The following is a 24,728-nucleotide window of genomic DNA, read 5'->3' on the forward strand; positions in this document are numbered from 1 at the left end:
AGCTATAACTTTTCACTCACACAATAATCGCTGCTGTGGGTGCAGCATTCAGTCTCGCCCGTCTTTCTGTCTTTCGTAATAAATTGATACAATCACGTGCGTGTGTGCATTGTATGCAGAAAAGCTATTTACTATAAATAGATTTGTGACGAGCGAGTGATAAAACGGTACAGTAGTAGAAATAATATAATTTTCGCTGTGTACGCGATTTGGATCATTAATAAGTGTGTAAAAAAAATGCAGAAGAGATTTAAAAGAAAAATAAAATCACGAAGAACACTTACAGTGTTACGATGTTGTGGACTAGCAGATGTGGCTTGTGTTTGGTTGAAAAGCGCCGAAGACGCTGGAAAGACGCTGGCCGGACCAGGGTGGCTCATTTGATTATTACACAGACTATGATCCCCGTTGAGGTACCTTGGTTCCTGAGTGTCGTGCAAAACGAATCCCTTTTGCGGCGCGACCCAAGTCCTCGTTGGATCCGCATACATGCGCATGTCCGGCTGATAAGCTACGAAAAAACATTCAGAAATAATCTACTGAAGCGTATTAAAATTAAAAAAGGGAAATACGACAGCCGTTAATTTTCAATCTCTAAAAGCAAATTCTACAGGCAAGCTTTTTGGTTAAAGAAAATTGCTTTAAGATTCGTGCAGTTTTCGGAAAATTTTCTATATCATTTGTATGTAAAAAAAAAATATATATATATATAATAGTAGCCACAGAATATTATTAATTAAATATATTAATGTATTTTTTATTAATACCAAATTAACTATAGATTTTATTATTTGTATTGTTCTTAACACTTTTGAGACTTCCATGGGTATTTCCTTCAAAGAAGCTACGTAGTTTGTGAATTATTTTTGTGTCTTGATCAAGTCAAAGACGATTTCTTTATGCTGAAATTATGGCTAAAATATTACATAAATCGCGTTTTATTGCGATATTCAGGGAAGCTCTTGAAGACGTATAGAGCGATTTTTTGGGAAAAAAGGGCAAAATAATTTATTCTGATATTTCACCCGATATGTACAATAGTGCAGTTAAAGTGCACACAATTTTATTAATAAAAATTGTTAAGAATCAATTTGTAAAATCCGGCTCTGTATAAGCCTTCGCAGCTTCATAAAAAAAAGAAATCAAAATAGTTTTAAGACGTAATATTACTTCTAGGAGATAAAATATCAACATGAAAACGTATCTGCACCGTACATAAAGAGCATATAATTTTATTAATTATGGTTTTAAAAATAAAATTGCAAAGTTAGATAGTACCAGGTGTAAATGGACTTGTCACTCTTATCGACCCTTAACATTGTAGTTCATTTTATCAAAATCAGATTGCAATATTTACGAAACGTTGGTGTTTAACAAGGTTCAATCAAACTAGAGAAATAATCGTAAACCGCGTAGCTTCTTTGAAGTTTTATTCTTAATATTTTATTTATTCTAAATTAATTTAATTATGTACCGATAGGTTGAGGACTAAATCGCGAATCCATAGACTGCTGATAACCAACTGCGGCCATTTCATTGGCCAAACTCTGGGTGGGTACCGGTTGACCCCACATTCTCCTCTGCACTTGCGGCTGATCATGTAAGTAAAACTGCGATTGTTGCGAATCTTGCAGTCTAGGCGTTGACGGATTCATTGGTGGCATTCCGTAAGTCTGTAAAATAAAAGTTTGAAAAAAAAAAGTTAATAAATTAATAACATGACGCGACGCAGAATGTACTTCCGACACGCACTTGCATGTGCTGATGACTGAGACTCTGCAGCTGCTGAAGCTGTTGCTGCATCTGTTTCTGGTGCTGCGACATCAGGTGCTGCTGTTGAATCTGATTCTGCTGGTTTGCCAAACGCTGTATATCCGCTTGAATTTCGCTCAGGCTATTGTTCATACTACAATAAACAACATTTTGCATAACGATAGTTTTTGTAATTCCACTGTAATTTTTACAGGCACGAATACTAACTGTGTTATGGATTGACGATACTGTTCGGGATCCATATTCTCGATATCTGGAGTACGTCTGGTCTCGATGAATGGCGCATTACCGTCGTGCTCCAGCCACTTGTGCTCGACATCCCGTACATCCTCGCTAATTTCCTATATTCATTATCAGAGAAATGGAATGCCTCAGAAAGATATTACGGTATTACAAATGCGTACTTGTGTGTAATATTTCAATATAGAGAAAATAATTCGATTCTGTTTAGCGTTTTGTTTTTAAATATAGAAAAATTATTAATTATATTCATTATAAAATAATTATAAGTTTCGGATTTTTCCTAATCATGTTGTTTAAAGTGTACATATACGCTTATCATTATATATATGATATATTTTGTACGAGAATAAAAAAATCTACAAAATTAAAATAAGTAAAATAAGTAAAACAGACGATGTACAAATCTGTGAACTGTGTTGTCATTGAGGCCTGGCACTTGTGTTTTGCATTATACGGCATGAAATATCTTATTATTTATCATTTAATACTATTTACAAATATTTACCCGAAATAAGTACGAATAAAACATGATGATGATTTAATTTGTCAATTATTACATTCGTAATAATTGACGATCCACAGACAGATTCTTGATCCAGTTAATGGCCGGAAACTTGGTGACACTATCTATACATGCAACATTTATCCGTCTGTTTGATCAATATCTTATGTAACTACGTCAAGTCTTCTTGAATTTCCCTAAGTTCTCGGCACTTTAATTTAAGGTGCATTTTAATTACGGGTATCGAATTTAAATGATTCGCCGCAACAGCCGTAAGTAACAGCATAATTAGAAGCGGAAACTTAAATTAAATTTTCGTAACACAACTAATTAGATATCAATTAGACAAATATATGTACATATCAGAATGTAAAATGTTCTGTTAGTAGAAGAGAGAAATCGTATAAATATTGACTTATATCTAATAACCGTCACCGACACAGATATAAGTGCGAGTAAATAAATGCGATACTATTTTCCAGGGAGTGTTTAGTATTGCACCATGCGTACCAGGAGTACGGTATTAACGAATGCTTAAGTGGGTCTGCACATCATAAAATACATCTGTCGTAATCATCTTGAGATGCAAGGTTTCGTTTTCCTCTATTATGTAAAAGAAGCGTCAAGAAGCAAAATAATATGATCCGTTTTATCAAAAGTAATTTCTACTAAAGGGGTGAATATACAAAGCGGCTGTACATTTTGTAGCATTGTCACGGCCGTTTAGTTTCGTAATTGCTAAACACTGAGAGGGAAGATAATCATTTTTCTTACTGAGTCCTTTCACTACAACAGGGGCGAAAGAAAAAGAACGTAATAATCGATGTTCGAAAGCCATTCACATAAGCGCGTAATATAAATAATCTTCTAGAAAAAAACGATAAGTTATTACGGAGTTTCTCGCCTACACTGAAACACTTGCTGGTGATATCGTACCTTGAGCGAGAAGGGTCTCTGTGGTTTTTCTTGAAGGGGTTGTTGGGGTACAGAGGACGCCTCGGAAACGCTCGTCGGAGTCGCCCCGGAAGATCCGGAGGTTACAGGAGTGGGGGGACCGACTGTCTCGGCCGGACTGTCCCCCCCGGACGTTGACGAAGAGGGAGATTTAACCTTACCCTGCAACCAGCCCAACCAGCGTGCCTTGTTAAGTACTCAGAGTCCGCCACCAAATCACCACCAAATCACCAAGGTGCCGAGTGTCTCCCCGCGGCCAAAGGTCACGTTACACTCAAGCGCGTTAAGTGCCAAAGCCCATTCAGAGTGGCTCGCAAATCATACTTAATTAAACAACAATTGACTTAAACTAAGAGCACGCTATCTCGTTTGCAATTGTAAATATAATTTTAAAAAATTAATCTTGTGTGCACACGTGGATATATATAATTAAAATTAAGTATATATAACTTCACACATGTGATATATAATTAAAATTAAGTATATATAATTTCACTCATGTGGCATATCTAGTATTGATACCATAAAAGGATCATAATACGATAGTTACACGCGATTTGACTAGTATATTACTAAAAAATAATTCGACTTGAAACTTTCTTCTATATTACATACGTATAAACTCACTACTCTCTTTCGATGGAAATATGTTCGTAAAACAACATGCAGTGCTCCAATCAAAACAAACCTAAGAATCTTCCTCAAACACTGTTTAAAAATCAATACACATTCATAACTCTATCAATACTTTGGAAAACGAACATTAAGGAAAAAATGAAAGATAAACTCGCACAAGAACATTTTAGTTTAATTGTAACAATATTAAAAAAAAAAATAAGTTAGTTCATGCTCAACTGAAATAACTGAATGATATTAATTGCTCGAGTTCCAAGATATCGATGTCGTTTTAAAAAAAATAACATGTGCTAAATAAAGATTGTACTTGGCAAACAGAAAAAATTCCTGCATAAACAGAAACGTGATTTAAATAGAAATGTTCAATCCTGTTATAATGCAAAAATTTAGCATCAGAGCATGCGCTTACCATCAAGTACAGCTGAAATGTCAGAAAGAGAATTGTGTTAAGACGACATGGCAACCGAGATTATTTAAGGCGCAAACAAAGAGGAGAGATAAGGTCCTACTATGTACAACCAAAGCGATCAAAATGATGATATCTACACGAATATATCTAGATAAAATAATAAATAGATGAGTTAAAAACAAAATTTTGATTGTTATCTAAAACTGAGCAATCATATATTGTACATTCATGTACTTTGCCAATAATACTACAAATTCAACTGATATAGATTCATTTATATGTACAAGCAATATTAAACAATCAGGATATAATTACAATCAGAAAAACATGATATGAAAAACGTAAATAGAAGGCGGAAGAAAAAGAAACTCTGTACTTTCTGAAATATAGTAGTCTTCATACTATTTGCTCTATACTAAACACCCGTGCCTAGATTCGCAAAGTAGCTGTCACACAGCATGGCAGACCTTAATGTTGTGTCGACAAAATCCACAACATTCCCCGTAATTCGTACTGAATTATATATTTCCGTATTACTTTACATCTTTTATCAAAGAAACAAATTATTGAAAATTCTGACTATAACAATGATGTATATGTAGAACTGATGATATGTATGCAGAATTAATGATAATGATGTTCAAGTAGATCAATGTGTATTATGCAGACTTTCTAAATTATATGGAATACATTTGAAATAATCCCATATGTTTTTACCTTCGTGACCGCTTGCAAAAAAGCAGCCTTTCCCACTTTCTGCCGTTGCTTCGACATAACAACTTCCATCCTTCGCTTCTCGTTCTCTATGTGTCGTCGCTTCTCCTCGAGCTTCAGTCGTATATTATTCAGCTGCGAGGCCATTATGGTATTACCGCCGTTCTCATCTAACACCACAGAGTATTTTCAGTTATTCCAAAATTAGATATGAATAAAATTAAGTAATATATTCTTAAATGCTACACTTTCTCTTGTCTTGCTAATAATATACATGAATATGTATACATTCTATAAATGTTATATTTTACAAATATTATACTAACATTTTTTCTAATCAACTTGAAACTTTCCAAATGAGTTTTCTTCTCACTTTAATAACTTACCAATTGAATGTTGCTCCATCTGCTGCGATTGCTGACTGCTCTGTTGTTGCCACGTGGTTGTGTTTGGCAGAGTGGCAAACGTTGTTTTCTTTTCACTATTCCCATTACTCTGGCCATGTTTCCTGTTCGATTTAGCGTCATCTTGTTCCGTATACGTGAAATTGATTCCTTTTTCTGAGCTCTGCCTACTCAAATTCGCAAAGCTGGCGAACTTCGTGGGGACATCGCCACCACCACCACTACTACCATCCGTACTACTGTCGTTCTCTACGTTGGAATGTAAGATTTGCCGGAGAGCGACGTTATCTAGGCTGCTGTTGGACGCCTGTCGTCGCAGCCTCATCGGCTCTTCGCTGCCGCTGTAACCGTTGTCCGCGATTATGTGCTGCACACCGCTACCGTACACATCTTGGACGCTGGATCGTGCAGGCAACGTTGGTTCGGTAGCGTTGCGCTTGCCAGTGTGCGCGCCTAGCTCTTTATCCGGATTTCTACCAAAATTGTGTAAATTATCCTGGATAAAAGAAATCACTCGATCATACTGCTTGTCCGCTCGAGATAATCCTTCCGCGCCAAAGTCTTCTCCGTGCGACGACGAATGAAATGACGTCGCTCTGCGCAGCTACATACCTGAGACCCACCGAAGTTCTCGATAGTCAATTGAGAATCATCCGTGATACTGTTCCGCCTTGACCGACGTCCGGCATAGGAGCTCCGTCGTTGTTCTTCCCAATTGCTCGGCCGACCAGCGGCTTCAGTTCTAATGGACTTCTCATCGGCTACGGAGCTCAGCGTGGGAATGCCTTTGCCACGATGCACTATGAAACTCTCTTCGCTACCTGCGCGCCTGTAAGAAAAACTGAACTTGATTTCTACCAAATATATGTATACAATAAATTAATTTTTATAAGATGCAATTATATTTGTAAATTAAAGAAAATATAAGACTCGTTAAGTAATTTGTAAATAAACGGTCACAATGTGCAATAATAGATATTACAAAATAAATTAATTTGTTAATTCTTATTTTTATAATTGATGTTTATAATGTATTCTTTTTGAAAAAATAAAAAATTTATATTTGCAAAATTTATCAATAAATTCTGTAAGTATGCACAGGCATATATTTTGCTTTAGAATGCTCTTGAACCGTTAAATATGACAACGCACCTATCATCGTACGGGTGACTCTCGGCAGTTTGTTGCAAAGATTGCGACTTCTTCACGGTACTGCCTGATGTTGACTTCGTAACTGGAAAGATAATATAATAATGAATCGATTGCCTCTACATTTTTATTTAATTATATAAAGAGGTTCATTCATCACTCAAACTATATTCAAGTAGAAACAGTAAAATGCTCAACAGATAATAAATTTACACTTTACGTTAAATAAAGCTTAGACAACAAATTAATTTAAGGGCACAATGTGAAATTCTCACGTAAATTGTTTTGTATTACCAGCAAAACGAATTCAATATGAGACTATGCACCGACAGAAATGGAACAATAACGCAGAATTTCAATTTGTGCAAATCCTAAATATTAAAATGTTAACAGAAAAGTCTATATCATATATTTTGAGAGAAAATACGAAGATATACATCGAGTCACTAATATTCTAATAAACTAATATTCTAATTTCTAGTTTTTGTCGTAGTGTCGAACCAATCTGAAAATGAATATAACGTGAAACAAAGAGCTCGATACATGATAAACCATAAACCAAATGACACCATAAACGAACCAAGTATGAATACAACGTCGCAACGTAATCATACTAACTAAACATGGAGTGGATCTTAATGAATGACGACGAAGTTCTCATCTTTCTCGTTGACAGTGACTGGCAGCAGCGCACCGACTCAAAATTTCATGCAAAAAAAAACATAAGATGAAGCCAATGATCCAATGCAAGCGGCAAGCAGCGAACAATCGTGTCGCAAAATTATGCGATTTTGACATGCAGGTCTGTTCCCGGGGGAATATATATATATCACTCTATGCTCTCACGATCGTGATTGGATGAAATGCAAACAATATGTGATTAGTAACAAGCAGTGCTCCTCGCAACTTATGAACTTCACTAAGAGATTAGTCCAACGGGATCACATGATTTTTCTTTAGTTAATATACATAAAAATTATCGATAAAACGCATTGCCTTTCTCTTTTCCCAAATAAAATGTCGCGTCAGAACTTTAACAATATAATAGCTTAATTTCTCAATAATGATACACTTCTTTCCAAAGCAATACAAGAAGTAAAATTTTTCTATATGCACACTTTTATATCCGCGTGATGAGATAATGTTGATCATACTAAAAGATTGATGAAAACTAAATATTACCGTTAATTTTAAAATTTAGTAGTACAATAGATCTTAATTAAGCTTGATATTAGCAACGATCACAAATATTTTATTATATACACTGTCTATAACAGAATAAGTGTGCGTCGCATTAAATGTGGGTGACCTGGCACACCTACATACATGAATGGCAGCGCGATAAGGCGATTAAGTCGTTGATCCCTTCGAGACATTCTAAAAAACGGCAATATCAGTCCACGGAAACGCGACTCGCAAAGGTAGACGACCACCTAGATATGAGATTGATTCTTTGTGTGGTAACGTGTGGATACCTGTGAAACCTGGCGCGGTTACGGAGAGGTTGCTTCTCAGATCAGGTATCGGAGCTATAGACTGTGGCAGGCTTCTCTTATGAGCTACGCCATGACTATTGCGCGGGCAGGCTGCACCCGTCGCCGCGCCGTATCATGTGGTTCATGGGCAACCGGAAGTTGACGAAAGAAGAAGGCGAGGATAGCGTTGTCGTGTCAAGCGTCAAGAAGTTACGCCATAGAAATATATGGAAATATTACAGTTGTAGATTAAGTGCTGCGTGTGGAGGTAAGTTCGTAAGTTTGGCTGGTATATCATATCTCTTTGCCCGTTGCAGCGGCGACCTCATTGTTGTTCGCATTCGCAAAAAAGGTCAATTGGTATCGAATGGAAATAATATAATTAGTCGCTGCTCTCGGGGAGGAGAATCCGGATCAAGAGACTGAGATATTGAGTGTGTGTATTGACACTGATAAAAAGCGTGATACCATTACAATTGCAAGCAACATTCCTCATTGATATTCAGTGTATTGATGATTTATTTATTCGAATTATTTCACGGTATATTGAATTAATTTGTAATTCAATATAATTCAATTAATCTGTGTAATTTAGGACAAAATTACATATAATGTACGTTCCCTGCAATAGTAATAGGTTTTTCATGGAGGAAAGTATAATAAAATAAATAATAGAACGGGTATAAAAGTCCAGTGTACAGCAGCCTCCACCAATCACATTTATCCACCACCAATTTTCACAACTCCTCTCTCTTTCTTTCTCTCTCTCTTTCTCGCTCTCATTGAAGTATAGCTCGAATACCACATATTGTCGCGCAAATCTGCTTCTAATAAACAGTCTCATTCCATATCGTAAAATGTCTACGTACCATCTAGGTATTGCATCGCCCGCTCCTCACCAGGATAGCGCACGCATTTCGCTGGATGAATCTCCAAGACGTTGTACATGTCAGCCAGAAAGACCACTAGATTCTGTTTCATCGACCTAAAAATTATGACAAGAATAATCAAAAGGAAAAGGACAGTTAATAATTATCTTTTTCAAAATCAATACAATATATTGTGAGATTTGTAAAATATTCACTGCGCGATACAAGTGTAATTTCGAATTTAATTAGATTAACGCACCCTCTCATGTACGTAACGTCATCAGGCTGCATGTGGAAAATCGAGTAGGGCAGGCATTTGACGCAGAACGCGTGCACCAGAGAGAGATTGTGCAGTGCGTCCGCTACCGAAGGTCTTTTCGACACCCTAATCTCCATCCAATTGAGTTCGCTAGGACAGTAGAAAGCTACAACAGCCGCCAGGCCGACACCGTCGCAAAGGGATTGAAAGTCCTTGGCAGCGGGTAATTCAGGCAGCCGCGTCTTGTCGCCACCACCCTCCTCGCTCTGAATCTTGGCAATTAGCGCGTGCGACGCGTGATTGATCCAGAGCAAGAGACCCTTCTCATGATCCGACGGCACGTCCACCTCGGCCTGGGGATCGAACCGTTGTATCGCCGAGACCACCCGGTCTCCCGTCACCACCTCTTTCGCGTACAAGACCATCAGGCCTTCTATCACAGCCATATGCGCGGACTGTAACGAGACAAAGATATTATTAGCATCGATTAAAATAATTTTACACGATCTGTCGTAATAAGATATTTATGTAATAGGATTTATACAGCTTCTTGAAGATATCATGGATAAATTATACTAATATTTTCTAGCAATTTTAGAATGCCACTTCTCGACACTTGAAGATGTTCAAATGTCTTGGAGAAGAGGAAACGTATAGACTGTGTGCACGTTACATGTGCACTGGTAAGCTTACCATCTTAAGTGGTGAATTTTGAATGAGGATCGTTTCGGTGAGCTGAGTATTGTTCTGCTCCGCGACGTAGACACCTTTCCTGGCCAAGGCTTGCAGGATCCCGTAGTGATTCTGATTGTGATAGTTAGGATCCGAGTATATGTTGGCCAGCGCGAGGCAGTAGAGCTCCGCATTGGAAAGCGCGTGTACGATTTGCGGTTTCAAATGCTCTTGTTCCTGTAAACATCAAAATTTATCTCTAAAATTACAGATAATTATACAAATTAAATCCAAAACCACTATGTCCACGTAATTAGTTTAGATTTAAATAATTCCGCAAATATATAATTGTGCGATTTTATATACAATTAAAACTAGATAAATCATCGTATTAAATCTAGATATATTTTAAAGATTTTTAATACATAAATTCTAAATATATTTTGACAAATATATATAAAATCTTTTTATACACTTTTTTACGCATAATACAAAAGATCCAAAAATATTTTTATTCTATAAATTTTTTATGCGTCAATAATTATATGATTAGCGTTTTCAATGATAAATGATATTTATAATGATGAATCATTGAAGTATTTTTCTGTCTAGAGAACTTAGCACAGTGAAAGTGCCACAGATGATCGAGTTCAAAGAAAACGGAGGGGAAGAACGACCTTGTCTTCATAATAATCTTTTGTTCGCTTTTTGCGATGACTGTATTCGTGCCGAAGGATGCGAAAGCATTATTTCAAGTAGCATCCAGTATCCGAGGTAGCCGACAAGATCAGATACTTCGAATCCACCATGAAGACTTCTATAGAAAGCGAATTGAAGCAAAAAAGACTGTAGACACCGAAGAACGAAAAAGAAAGGATGAAGAAGAAAGAACAAAGAACAATGAAGAAAGAACGAAGTATGAATAATAAAGAACGAAGAACCAAGTAAATTGAAATTTTATATATAAAGTTCTACTTATTATTTTCCTATTATATTGCTTATTGCATAATTCGTTATCTCATTTATGTATAGATTTACAACCATAAGAGTGTAAGGTAAAACAAAATATACACATATAAAAATAGTAGAACTTTGTTTCCTTTTTAAATAAGAAAAATATTTTTTTTTCTAAAATTTACTTGGGCAAAACTAATTTAATTATTTTTAAAATCAAACAACTCCGAAACACTAAGTTCGCATTCAAATAATATTTTGTAACATATTATTTTAACGTAGATTCTGTTAGATTAAACAAGCAGCATTTAGATCAACGCTGAAGCGAGGAATGTTCATTTCGCGCAAGAAAATTACAATATAGAACGAAATATCAAAAAGAAGATCTGTAAAAGTTTTTGTGCGAAATTACTGAGCAAACGATAAAAAATACGCGAAGCAGAGATAATTGAAAGATAGTAAGCACCAGGATTCCTAGCGTACTGTCGATTTAATAAATATAATTATATTGTCGGTGCGCAAAGAAACGAACGAAAAATTTGAAGTAAAAATATTGTCGGCGATCGTTACTCATCTTCGTACAAAAGTAGTTACATTGCAGTTTATCTTCAGTTTCTTTTCTAAGTCTCGTTTAATATTTATAATCCTTAAACTGCAGCTGTGTAAGTTCCCTGAATGCCTTGTTCGTCTTTATTTCATGAGAATATTTAAGCTTCCTTATTTTACGAACATGTACATTTTCATAATCATAAAAAGCAAAAAGCGCTTTTATGATTACGAGAAATTTACGTAAAGATCGCGTATCTTCAAAATACGGAAATATTTTCAAACTTTGACTTCAAAAAAAAAAGATGCTTCTTCTGGGACATTACAAAAATATCTAGACTTTCTTTTGTGACAAATGTACAAATATATACAGCTGCCCTTTTATCAAAAACTCAGAAGAGATAGAAAACACAAAAGAATATGAAAATATAGCATAAAATATTCTTGTATAATACCTAATATAAAGCAAAAAATTCTACGTTCAAATATTCTGACTTCCGTATTTTTCAGAGAAACTTTTAATAGAAAGTATTGACGTAATTCTTACACATGTGCATTTCACAGAAAAGGAAAGCATTTTTCACATGTCTCGACATTTATTTCACGAGAATATTCGAGCTATCTCAAGTTGAGTCAATCCATATCTTCAAGGAGCAGATTCTAACAAAATCTCGTCATGACTCGTTCAGAGTTAATATATCATATTGTAGTATCATTTGGTCATCGTGAACAGCGAGTGTTTTAAAAGCAATTTACAAATTTATAGAAAATGACTATTTATAGAAAATAAAAACAGCTGATATATTGAGAAAAATTTCTAATTAAAAATTAACAAATCAGAAGATTCTGATTAGTCAGAATTCTGATTATATCAAATAAAATTATAATTCAATCAGAAAATTCTGATTCGTTTATTTTCAATCAGAATTCCAATCAATGCAACCAGATTCTTTTTCTAGTGCACATTCTACATTATAAAATATACTAAGTTTTAATAAATTATTTGTTTAAATAATGTGAACTAAATACAAAGATATATTTATTTAGTACAAGAATCATTAAATTAATTTTTTAATTATCATTTCTTTTGATGATTGGATAAATATTTATTTACTGCAAGTAAATATTTAGTTGGCACCATTCAAATAAATATTTTATTAAAATTTATTATATTTTTTTCTTAGTGTATAAATCAGGTTCTCTTTTGAACAGCTTTCCCTGAATACATTTCATATAAACAGACATTGATGACAGACATCCTCGTGGGAGGAGAGCATAAAGTTCAGTTTTCGTAAAGTTTCACGGAACTTCAACCATGGAAGTCTCAGCTACATTTTCTCTGTGAGTTCCCGAAGTAGCGTAAAGTAAGCTATTGACAATGTAATCTGTAACACCACTTTCCTTCGTTCTCATCGGAGCCAACGCGATATTGTACTGGCAAAAGCATTATTAGCATTTCTAGCTGCATAGATACTTTAATAATTTTCCAGCACCGCCTTTCACGACGAAAGAGAATTGTTTTCTCCGTGAAATAATGATGTGTATTACAAAGTAGAGTGTTTCAAGATACTTTGAAGCAAAAAGAAAAATTTATTGATATCGTTATGAAAGGAAGCCAATCGCAATAGCAACTGTAAAAAAATCAATGCGTAAAATCCATAATAAAATTCGTTTGTGAGAAAACAGATATTTTCTTTCGAAATAATGACGTGTGCTACAAACTACAAAGTAAGATTTCAAGACACTATCGATTGTAAATAAAATCAATGTAGGTAAAAAAATCATAATAGAATTTGTTTGTGAGAAAATAGATCTTTCCTACTTGTTAAGAAAAATTCATTTTCTTATAGATATGCATTATTACGAAACTCTCTTAAAATTGTAAATACATATCATAAGCTTTATACAATTCTCCATAGCAAATTTATTATTTCAAAAATTACTTTCAATTTGTAATTATACACAGCACACATATAATGTAAAATTTTATTAATATTAATAAAATGTATTTCATGAAACTCAGAAACTTTTTAAAGTTTTAAATGTAAAAGAATTCGTTAACAAAGCATTGTAAAAAAACAAGCTTACCTCATGATCACGATAATAGGGGTCGCGAAGTTTTTCTGGCACTCGATTGTTGTATGCCTTCGACAGGAGCCATTTTACGGAGGCACGTTGTTTGGCCTGAAACAAAAAAGAGAGAATAGGAAATAAAGAAGGAAATACATTTAAATACCGCTTCTCTTCAACTCAATTTTTCAAATATTTTTCGCAGCATAAAAAAATTTTTCATTTAAAAAACAAGAACTTAATTAGAAAATTGTATCTCTAATGAGCTTGATAATTAAATCAATTTTTTTAATTAAGTTCTTGTTTTTTATTTTCTTTAATAGGAATCAAAATACTGTATATTTTATATAATACTATATAAATACATTTGTTAATAATATTTAAAAAGCCACTTTAAATTAAGCATTGAAAAAAATGTTTTTAACTTTCAGAAAATCTTAAGCAAAGTTGAAACGAATTCTTTTTTAACTTCACGTATAATTTCAATATTAAAATCTTTTTTGTAAATTCTGAACGACTTGGAAATAGCATCACTTGGCCTCACAGAAGCATCAAAAAAAAAGTTTAATGGAATTTTGAAAGTGAAATTTTTAAGCTTTAAAGATTCTTCTTATGCAAATTGCTATATGATTTTTTGCAAAGTGATGTAAATTTATTACATATTCTGATTGCTGCAATTCGAAATGGATCTAATTCTGTTAAGAAATATATTCATAAATTATAATTGACTATCAGTTATTGATCACGACCGTCTCTTCACCCTATTCTCGCTTCCATTCGCACCCGTGCCTTTCACCTAGCAGTAAGATAAGCCGCTTTACGAGCCACTTGAGCTGGTTCTCGACATCCCGGATTGTAAGCCAAGGAAGTGTAGAGCGTCTTATCGAGTATGCTACTTTTTTTAGAAAAAAATCATTCAATCTAGAAAAATTTCTATTGCATGAATTTTACATTTATTTAAGGTATTAATTATCGAAATGATTTCGGCGCAAGTATCAATTAAATAAATTAGCATAAAAGCTTATTTTAGAGATCAATACCTTCTTGGATGGATCATAAATTTTTATTTAAAAAATGTTTATTATATAAGAGTCTATTTTCACGTATTACACTCTTCACAAATTCGTGATATCGCAAATGCTAATTTAATTATGTTCTGAATAGTATAGATTCTTTAGTTTAAAGACTATTAACGTTGAAAGATTCACAATCTATATATTCTAGATTAAATCTTCGATATAAACTCTTAATATTTTTGAATATACACATACATTTCTCATTATTTCTACAGCTTGTATTAAGTTCTTTAGTTCAAAACATCTATAGGTGCTTTCCATTTGGTGACACAAGTTTACACAAATGTCGTTTTATCGTTGTTGTTCTCTAAATATTAAGAAAAAGAGAACGATGTATCTGTATCGACTTGTGTCACTAAATGGAAAGCATCCTCTATCTTAATTCTTCTAGCATATAAATCCCTTCCCTTTCTCGTTCTCTTTAATTACCAGAGATTTATGTTGTTCCGCAAAAGGAAATTCTCTCTGACAACAAATCATTAGAGCAAGAAATTACTAGTGTCACACTGTAATTAAGCGAAGTTAAAGTTCTAAGTTCCTTATACTATCTGTATTTATAAACATAGAATGCATAGAATGCGAGTTGCCGCATTATTTCGCTCAGACATGAAAAGTGTGCCGTATATATCATTGTGAAATTTAAGTAATTCTTTATCTCATATGTTTTCAGATTTCACATTGATTTCATTGATCTCCCTGGCTCGACTTAATTATCTTGCGTGTTTTATACTTCCTATAATATACGCTTGGATGAGAAGGAAAGTCAAAAATGGCATTAATATTCTCGACATCAGGAAGACTTTTAGAACTTTCACGTCGCATCAGCTTTAAACTTGAAATTTTACACGAATCTTGTCTTTTCTATTCAAGACAGACTTTCAGATCGCAATTTATAACAATAAATTGAAATCATGTAAAAAAAGATATTTACTTAAAAATTTTCTGTCGAACATATCTATTTGATCGGTGTGACTTCTGTCGTATAAGTTTCTTTAAAAGGATACTTTATACAGAGACAAGTGTCGAAAATAGAAGTCAAAGTCAACGCGGTCGTGCCACGGGTCGTGGCGTGTCCCTCGAGCTTCTAAATTCCTCGCAGAGAACTTTCTTGGGAGGCGGGCGGCAGCTTGGCACGCAAAATTGCACGCCTAATCAATTTGTCGAGTGGCACCGAACGGGAACGGAAAAAGAGGAAGGAAGAGAAACGAAACCTGCAGGGCTAGGGAGGATGGGAGTGGTCGTCGTATGAGGTCACGTCGCACCGCGTGTTACAAAGATTAAAGTGGCCTCCTGTAAAAAAACGCTCCGCTGCGGTAATCATTCACCATGGCTAGATTGATAACGTCGACAACGGCGAACTTTGAGACTCATTCAAGTTTTATCGTCGCAAAATAGTTCCCTACAGTTTTTACTTGTTTCAATTCTCTGTCTTATAACAGACAATTTTTCAATATTAAAGAACGTGTTTCTAATTAATTTTACTGCTTGACGCGGAAATAAATAAAAAAAATTCTAGGATGACCTTTCCCAGATCAGAGAAAAAAAGATGATGAAAAATAGCAGGAAAATAAAGATATTAAAAAATCAATAATGAGTGGTATAAAAAATATAATGTCTGCAAATGTCAGCAAAATATCTGTTCTTTATTAACTAGTTCTCGTAATATAGAATTATAGATGATAATTTTATATATAATTCTTTTGAGGCTCCCAGGTGTTTTCTTCAAGAAGCCACAATTTACAGGTTATCTCCATATTATAGGTATTTTCCATTTAGTGATACCAGTTGACACAAACATCATTCTATCTTGGTATTCAATCAGTAACAGAGATTTCTGTTGACTTGTGTCATCAAATGGAAAATACTCCATGTCTTGATGTATCGTTAAATGTCAATATTTCATGAGCATGGCAGTTCACTTCATCAGATTGCAAGGAGTAGCCTGATACTGAGTTTTAAATATAATTGTAAAACATTTTTATTACGTCTATCTGAAAATAAATGTCACGAAAAAAGCTCGCTGCACAGTGATAATATTTTTCTACCGCACAGGATAAACTTGAACGATTTTATCACTGATGTTCATCAGCTAGGCAATTGCAGCACGCGACTGAATGACACGCTGTACCGATCATCTGCTTTAATAAAAAAGTGGCAGTTTACCATATCGGGGCATCGATTATCGGTTGCTACCTGGGTAACAATGTTATCTTAGCACGTATATTATCCACATGGGAGCGGTTCGTTGCCACACACCTATAATAACAGTTCCGGAAAATGTTGAACTATCAATCAATTTCCATATGCAACGTATAGAATTTCTGACGTCAGTCGCGCCGAAAAGATGTGCCGGTTTCGACTAGAATTTTTCGAACCGTGAAATTGAAATAAGGAAGAGATTGCGATGATTTTATATATCCAGCTAGAGCGAGGACGATGAAGGATCTAAGCACAAATGTGATTTACACGTATTTCGGTAAATTTTGATAAAACGGTTTCACTTTTACAAATATACAAATAAAAAAAAATAGAAGCAACATTTATTGTAAAAATACAGAAAAAGTAATAATAGACAAGAAAAATTATACATGAAAATACAATAACATCTAGAAAAGCTGCTGCTTCCTTGAAATTTAAGAGACTTGCTATTTTTTTAACATTTGTTGTCTTTTTATGTCGAGTTTTTCAACATAAAATATTTTTGTCTCTTATGAAATAAATTAAAAAAATATATATGCTTCATCCTTCGCAAAAATAAAAAAATAATAATTTCTTGTTTATTTCGCTGCAAATTAAGCGAAGCAAATCTTGAATCAGAATTTCTAGTTTCTATTATTTACTATTTTATTTTATGAGCGATAATATAAAAAGTTATTTAATGGAATATTTCAATTTTTGTTACATAATCCTGTCGAACTCGATTGATTGATCGATTGAAATATTGAACCGTGTAATCCTTTCTAGATTAATGCCACGAAGATTATTCCGTTCTTCGTTTATCTCCGCGATCATTCGATCGTTCGATTGAATCGCAGTATATAATTACGTGCTATTAACATGCCTTTCCATCGAGTATTATGAGCGTAAATTGTGAAGAGAGAAAGAAATCAGTTCGAAATCGATCGTCGTGATCGACAAGTCCTCTGGCAAAATTGCAGTACTCAACGTTTCCGTCACGTTTATTTAAATTAAATTTATTTCTTATTATGTGTGCAACGGTTGAATGTTGCACGTAATGCAAATATATAAAGTGTCTTACAAAACTATTTCAGTTTATGTAAATTTAAAAAAAAAGTCTCAGTTGATATAAATTTTCCATAAAATTAGTTCCATCTAAATTAAAAAAAAGTTTACGAAATCATCTTTTTCTCTTCTTTATTACAATTTCTAGGAAAATAGAAATATAATGAAGTTCACTTATAAAATTACTTGAAGAGAGAGATTAAAGTTTCCTTATTTAGTCGCATTTTAGGAAAATTAATACGCGGAGGATTTTATTTACAAATTCCATGACTCAAAACTATTAACATCTCGAGAGAGAGATTGTCGTTAATAACCGAACTTCAGATTGCTCGAAAGATCCTAAGTGCTTGAAGTGCTGCCTCCCTCTTCAGGAGTCACCCTGTATATGCTTCGCGTATGTAAACTAGCACACGTGTCTGGCAGGAACCGATTCACCGAAGCAACGCACGCACGCACGTGCGCGTACATGACGTTTACGTTTGTCTATAAAAAGAAGCCGTGTCATCGCTAACAACTGGTTGCGATGACACGACACGGAATACTGCGCTACGTACAACAACTGGCAATTCGGATTCGATCGATCCGATTAACTGTAGAGGGAGAAGACGACGGTCTCGGATCGGTGATCCACGACCATCAGCCGCGTCATCGATCTTTATTAGCTCATCCGAGATCCACCGGTACTCTACTGCGATCCAGATCAATTTCACAATAAAAACGCGAGTAAGACATCCGCGGAAACGTCGATTTTCATTTATATAAATGACTTACGTTGCAAAGCTTTCCTGAGGCATCTAAATCGCTATAACCAGAGAGAAACGGATGACAAAATTACTCAAAAATAATTTTCATGTCAGACTTATACAACAATGTTACATCTTCGTTATGCTACACAGAAAAAAGACTATTCTTAAATCAATCATAATATACTCGTATATAAGCAAAAATATTATAATGTTGCTTCAAAGATATCAATCTTGATTTGATTAAATTTGTTTTGATGCAAGTCTTGAATTAAGTGCAAAGTATTACTTTGCACTTAATTCAAGACTTGCTCAATTAAAAATCTTATATCAATATAAATTCAAGACTAAAATTTTTAAAGCAAGATTACAATATTTTTGCTTATATATGAGTTTACTATGGTTGATTTAAGAATAGTCTTTTTTTTTCTCTCTGTATATCTGTGCAATTTATCAATTTAGTGAAATTAAAAAAATTTACATTTTCTCCTGACTGCAAAATATAATTTAGCAGGATATAAATAAAATAGAAGCAATTATTTTTAATTGCCGATATTCGTCCGATAATACGTCACAAAGTAAATGTAAAAGTTAGATGCATGGAATAAAAATAGAGCAACTACTTTTGGAAGAGAAGCGAGAACAGTAAAAACGTTGATCGAGAAGTAATCGTCGTGCAGAGATAATGCACAGTCTAATAATCAGGCAGCAGGAAGTTTAAGCTTTGTTGGCTAAGTATTTCAGTATGTATCCGCTCGTTAGCAAATCAGTTCACTCTTGAATCATATATGGCGCTCGCAGCTTGCCTTTTAAGGATTAATTGCTTATACGTGGCACGCAAATTACATGTTAGCAAAATTTATAGATGAATCATAGATGTTATATAGAAACTTTCTATGAACATTTCTGTACAGATACATTCTAACAATTAAGAACATTTCTCACATTTCTTGTTAGAAGTGAAACAACTTGGAAGTAAAGTGAGTTTTTTTTTATGCAAATAACATTTTTATATCGAGTTACAATTTGCATTACATTCTTTTTGTTTCCAAATTTTGATGTAAAATTTACACAATGAAAGATTTATTGTGATACATCTAAAATATAATATTAAAATCTTTTTCTCTCGTATATCGCAATAAACAAATTAAATTATGCAACGCTCCGAGTAAAAAAGTTTTATCATCATATTTGTAATACCTGTGCTATATTTTTAATACCTGCGACTTGACTTAATGCAATCGTCAAAGAAACACGATGTGAAATCCGTAGAAGTTCTCAATATGGATTTCGGCCATGGGCATTGCCCACGCGACGTTGCACACCCGAGAAAAATACGCATCTCACCGCAGTTGGATGTGAGAAATGCAAAGTAGGCGAATACAGTCGCATGGTAGATAAGAATCCAAGAAAATACGAAATGGTAATCCGCACAATATATCACAAAGCTCTACGTGACAACAAAGCTACTCGCCAAGTGAAATATACAAAATACGATTTCTTTTATAACATCCAGCTTGCTTAATTTTTTAAATAAGAATATTTCACGAAAAAAGATTCAAGTCTATTACAAAACAACATGATAGAATCAAGTGTGTCACACATTTTTAAACTATTCTCCTCAGACATCAATTTCGCGCGTATATTTTTTTAATTACGATGTTTTTTTCTAATTCAAGGTAACGAAAAGGCGGAGTTTCCGCAAAAGATGCAAAAAAAAAAACACGTGGGATTGAAAACAATTCATAAATTCTCCCACATGGATTCTCTCGTCCTCGTTACTTCCGGAAACAGAAACGTTTAGTGCGTGATTGTAACGAGCGTTTAAAAGCTTCAATCAAACTTGCTCAGTCATGATTGCGTTCGTCGCTGCAGGCTAGCTGCAGCTAGAGATCCTATAATCAGAGTTTGGCGAAAGCGAGCACAACTTCTGATTAGTTCTCCACCTTGGTCCACTCGATATTCTTCGGATAGCTTCGTACATTGTTGGAAAACGAGTGCGAAGAAAAGAAAGAGATAGATAGCTACAAGCAGATGAGTAAAACCTGTCTCAGAGGTTAGAAATCGTTCCGAGATCTCGGACAAAGAGAAAATTAGCAAATTACAATTGCACAATTCGGCCAATTGATCAACTCGATTGGTTTCTTTAGGCATTGTCGTCACGTATTGCCTATCACGTATTCAAACAGTTTTTGCGCATACGAGAAAGCAATATCTGTTATCTCTTTCTATCCACCATTTTTGGTCCACATTCGCCAAACTCTGATTATAGGATCTCTAGCTGCAGCCACCTGCAGCGGTCTTTCCTTCGATGTATTTCTCGGCTGCGTATAATCCTGTGGAATTTATCGGACTATTTGCGAGGCACGTGAACGCACACTTAGGCGCGGTTTAGGTCAGGCTATAAGGCCAGTCGAAGCGAACACAGTGAAAGACGATAGATCCCGACGGCGTCGCGTTTCGCGATTAGAATCAATGGCGTAACCGACGATCACGCTGAAGAAAATCTAACATAATATTGTAAGAAAAATTAATATAATGCAATTCATAGATTCTACTCTTTAAAATTTTTAAAAGGAATTGTCACTTAAAATTTCACTCTTAAAAATTAATAACAAAGCCACTCTTTTTCAAGACTGGCTCAATTTTCACTCTTCAAAGTGAGATTTTACTCCAAAGAATTTAGACTAAAGTAACAACTTATAATATAATTTTAATTTTAAACGCACGCGATGAACTTGACAGAAAAAATCGTTAAATAAAAGACCAAATTTTGATTCGCTAAAATTAGAAATTATATCAATCGTCTTTACACGTATCAATTTAAAATTCATCATGCAGCATGCATAAAAAAAGTATAACAGGTTTTAATGTAATAAAATGTCCATTATACGATCTTGCATATAATTTTGATTTTCAAAAGTTGCACATTAATAAAATATAAAAATCAAATTTTTTAAATTAAAGTTAGATTATAGTATTGTAAGTAATAGAATAACTTTTCGTATATCTTACATTAAAAAAATCTTTTTCTTAAATTCATCGGAAATCAGGAAATTAAAAGTTTCAAAGTATTTTACGAAAAATATGAAGAAAGTCATGATAATATGAAAATATCTATTTTAATGCAGATTTTTCTTTACACAAAAAAGTGACACGCACTTTCTAGCCAGGAATGACTTCCACCCAGTTCGCCTGCAGCTACAAGTAGGTTTGTATACAGTAGAACATAAGGTGGTAGTGCCTAGACAACTAGATGGATGCAGAGCTATTACGAGAGCCCACGGATCTCTCTCGGCCTCCATCTTTAGAGGTCGCCTGTTCAAAGTAAGCATGATCTCTTCGACTATCTCATCGGAAATTCCCTGAAGGTATATCTTGAACTTCTCGCATCGTCCAAAGCGAAGAAACTTCGCGCATCGTTCAAAGCGAAGAAAAATTTGAGGACAAATAGGAGGAGAAACTACAATTGCAAAGTCGTAATACCTACAAAAAACTGTCTATCCTTATGTTCCTTTTTCTATGTATATTTTTTTTTCTGTCAATATATATTCAATATATAATTTTTTAAATCCTTTTTCTCATATACTCTCTCTTATCGAATTTCTAAATTACATAGATTTAATATGGATTATAAATTCAGATAAAGTCACGATTGAAAAAATTGTTAAATATTCTTTAGTGGAGACAATCATTTTATTTTTGCAAATGGTAACAGCAAAAAGACAAGATAATAAAAAATTAAGAATAAAGAAGTTAAGGATAATACTCTATCTTGTTGTTTGGGTCTCTCTTTATATATCGTGTACTCACGATTTATTTCCGACTTGGATTACATTGATCCTATCAAGTATGCAGACAACTCGAGACGTCTTTCGCTGACGCATAATTCTTTTAGGAAACGTCTGTCGAGAGGAGTATTAAATGGAAATTACAACTCGTATAAAACTGGATAACAGAAAAAGATGCCCTTCTGATTCTGTGATATATGATTTTAATAAAAAATAATATCGAAGTAAAAGAAAATTTGTACAAAGGTTAATTTTTTTCATTTTTATATAAATGTTGCCTTTAATGTTTAAAAAATAAATGTAAATAAGTGTAAACAAGTTTTTAAAATATACTACTTAACATATAAATTATATTTGTTAATTATATCCGTATAAATCTCATAATTTATATAAGTATAAAGTCTAAATTTCAAGAGTTTAAAAATAACACAGCATTCAAAGAAACATACATTTATTACTATCAAGTACGAACTTTATGACTTTAAATTCTTTTATTCGATAAATATAGATACAGAGAAAAAGACGTCTGCAAGACACTGACGTCGACCGATCTGACATCCAGACAAAAAAGGATATCCGCGAATTGTTTGTATACGCGTTCACGACTTTCGTATAGTTACGGATTTACCGAGAAACATTAGAAAGAGAAGCAAAGAAATATAGGATTGAACTGCGGCGCCGGATGTTCTCCTTGCAAAGTGCTCGTCGGAATCAAACAAACTGTTCCCAACTTCCTGTCACGGTTGCACTTTCTTTCGCGCAAAACTTCAAGCCAAAGTAAATCTCACGTTTAGTCTTAGGTCATCCACAAAAGTGTGTAAAAAAATGAAATAATATCTGCGTTGAATTTCTATCTAGATTACTATTTGTCAAAACGAAAATTTAGAGCCGGTGTGAAGATGGCACCCCATTTCGAAAAAATTAATATTTTATACATAGTTCCGTTTGCACCCACAATAGTTCTACAGTTCCTACTAAATTTTAACAATAGTTCCACTGATTTAGCAAAAAAAAAAAATTTTATAAATGGGATGCCAACTTCGCGTAGCACCCCAAATATCGCAAAAGTTAATTTTTATCACAAAATTCTAAAGTTCTCGAAGAGTTCTACAGTTCCTGATAGGTTTCAGCGACAGTTCCGGCCTCTCAGTATTTTTAAACAATTTTTTAAAGTGAGAGCCAGCACCCCACCGCAAGAGTAAAGTACCGCGTAACGGTCTCGCCGACTTTTTGCTATTTTCCTACAGTTCTACTGGCTGTTACGTAGTACTTTACTCTTGTGGGGTGCCAGCTCTGACATTAAAAAATTGTTTAAAAATACTTAGAGGCCGGAACTGTCGATGAAACCTATCAGGAACTGTAGAACTCTTCGAGAACTTTAGAATTTCGTGATAAAAATTAATTTTTGCGATACTTGGGGTGCCACGCGAAGTTGACACCCCATTTATATAATTTTTTTTTTTAGTTAAATCAGCGGAACTATTGTTAAAACTTAGCAGAAACTGTAGAACTATTGTGGGTGCAAACGGAACTGTGTATAAAATATCGATTTTTTCAAAATGGGGTGCCAACTTCACACCAGCAAATTTAGATCGTTTTATTATAAAATTATTTAGTAATCAGGAGAGAGAGAGAGAGAGAGTTAAAATATATCAGAATGAAATGACTTCAGAAAAAAAATTACATTTTATTATTTTATTATTATAATAAATAATGAAATATATTTTTTACATATTTAGGAAAAAGTTTTCGCATTAAACGCGTTTAAATATTAACATAGTTAAACTATATCTTTTAATTCATTCATTAGGTGTTACTAACAAATGTTTTATTTTAAATACAGCAGTATTTTAATAAACTACAATAAAGTTATGCTTCAATATACATTATAGCTATCCAAATCTAAGCAATCTATGCATTTACATTGTTTTCATGCGAATTTAATTTGTAATTACTATTCTGTACAAAATCCTCTCGATAAAAATGGTTCATGATGTGCAATAATGTGTTTATTTGGTAATTTACGATCATGTTTTGTATCAAAAAGAGTTTATTCATCAATCACACACAGAATTTTACGAAATTGTTCTGCTTTCCCAACACATAATGTCGAATCGGGAAGGCGTTATCGATTTTTCGATAGTGTCGTTGGGAATTCGTTCGGCCAAGCCATTCGTGTCTCACGAAGAATAGAACAGACACTGTTCAAAATGAAACACGTCATTGATACGATATATGACACGACG

General features: G+C 34.0%; 1 protein-coding gene across 5 annotated transcripts in view; it reads right to left on the bottom strand.

Moving 5' to 3' along the window:
* Patronin (calmodulin-regulated spectrin-associated protein patronin) overlaps positions 1–24,728 on the bottom strand; it is a 63,529-nt gene that overhangs the window by 9,687 nt on the left and 29,114 nt on the right. For 3 of the 5 annotated variants that reach the window (XM_018517445.1, XM_018517443.1, XM_018517442.1), the window contains exons 2-15: positions 13,648–13,743; positions 10,081–10,296; positions 9,388–9,842; positions 9,129–9,244; positions 8,260–8,370; positions 6,788–6,869; positions 6,248–6,464; positions 5,618–6,131; positions 5,235–5,401; positions 3,455–3,634; positions 1,981–2,114; positions 1,753–1,906; positions 1,475–1,673; positions 285–511 (exon numbers count right to left, since the gene is read on the bottom strand). In XM_018517445.1, the coding sequence (XP_018372947.1) occupies positions 285–511; positions 1,475–1,673; positions 1,753–1,906; positions 1,981–2,114; positions 3,455–3,634; positions 5,235–5,401; positions 5,618–6,131; positions 6,248–6,464; positions 6,788–6,869; positions 8,260–8,370; positions 9,129–9,244; positions 9,388–9,842; positions 10,081–10,296; positions 13,648–13,743 (2,868 nt within the window). The remainder of the gene's footprint in view (positions 1–284; positions 512–1,474; positions 1,674–1,752; positions 1,907–1,980; positions 2,115–3,454; positions 3,635–5,234; positions 5,402–5,617; positions 6,132–6,247; positions 6,465–6,787; positions 6,870–8,259; positions 8,371–9,128; positions 9,245–9,387; positions 9,843–10,080; positions 10,297–13,647; positions 13,744–24,728) is intronic. The other 2 variants (XM_018517446.1, XM_018517444.1) reach the window with 2 other exon arrangements.

The sequence above is a fragment of the Trachymyrmex cornetzi genome, unplaced genomic scaffold, assembly GCF_001594075.2.
Source record: "Trachymyrmex cornetzi isolate Tcor2-1 unplaced genomic scaffold, Tcor1.1 scaffold687, whole genome shotgun sequence".
NCBI lineage: Eukaryota > Metazoa > Arthropoda > Insecta > Hymenoptera > Formicidae > Trachymyrmex > Trachymyrmex cornetzi.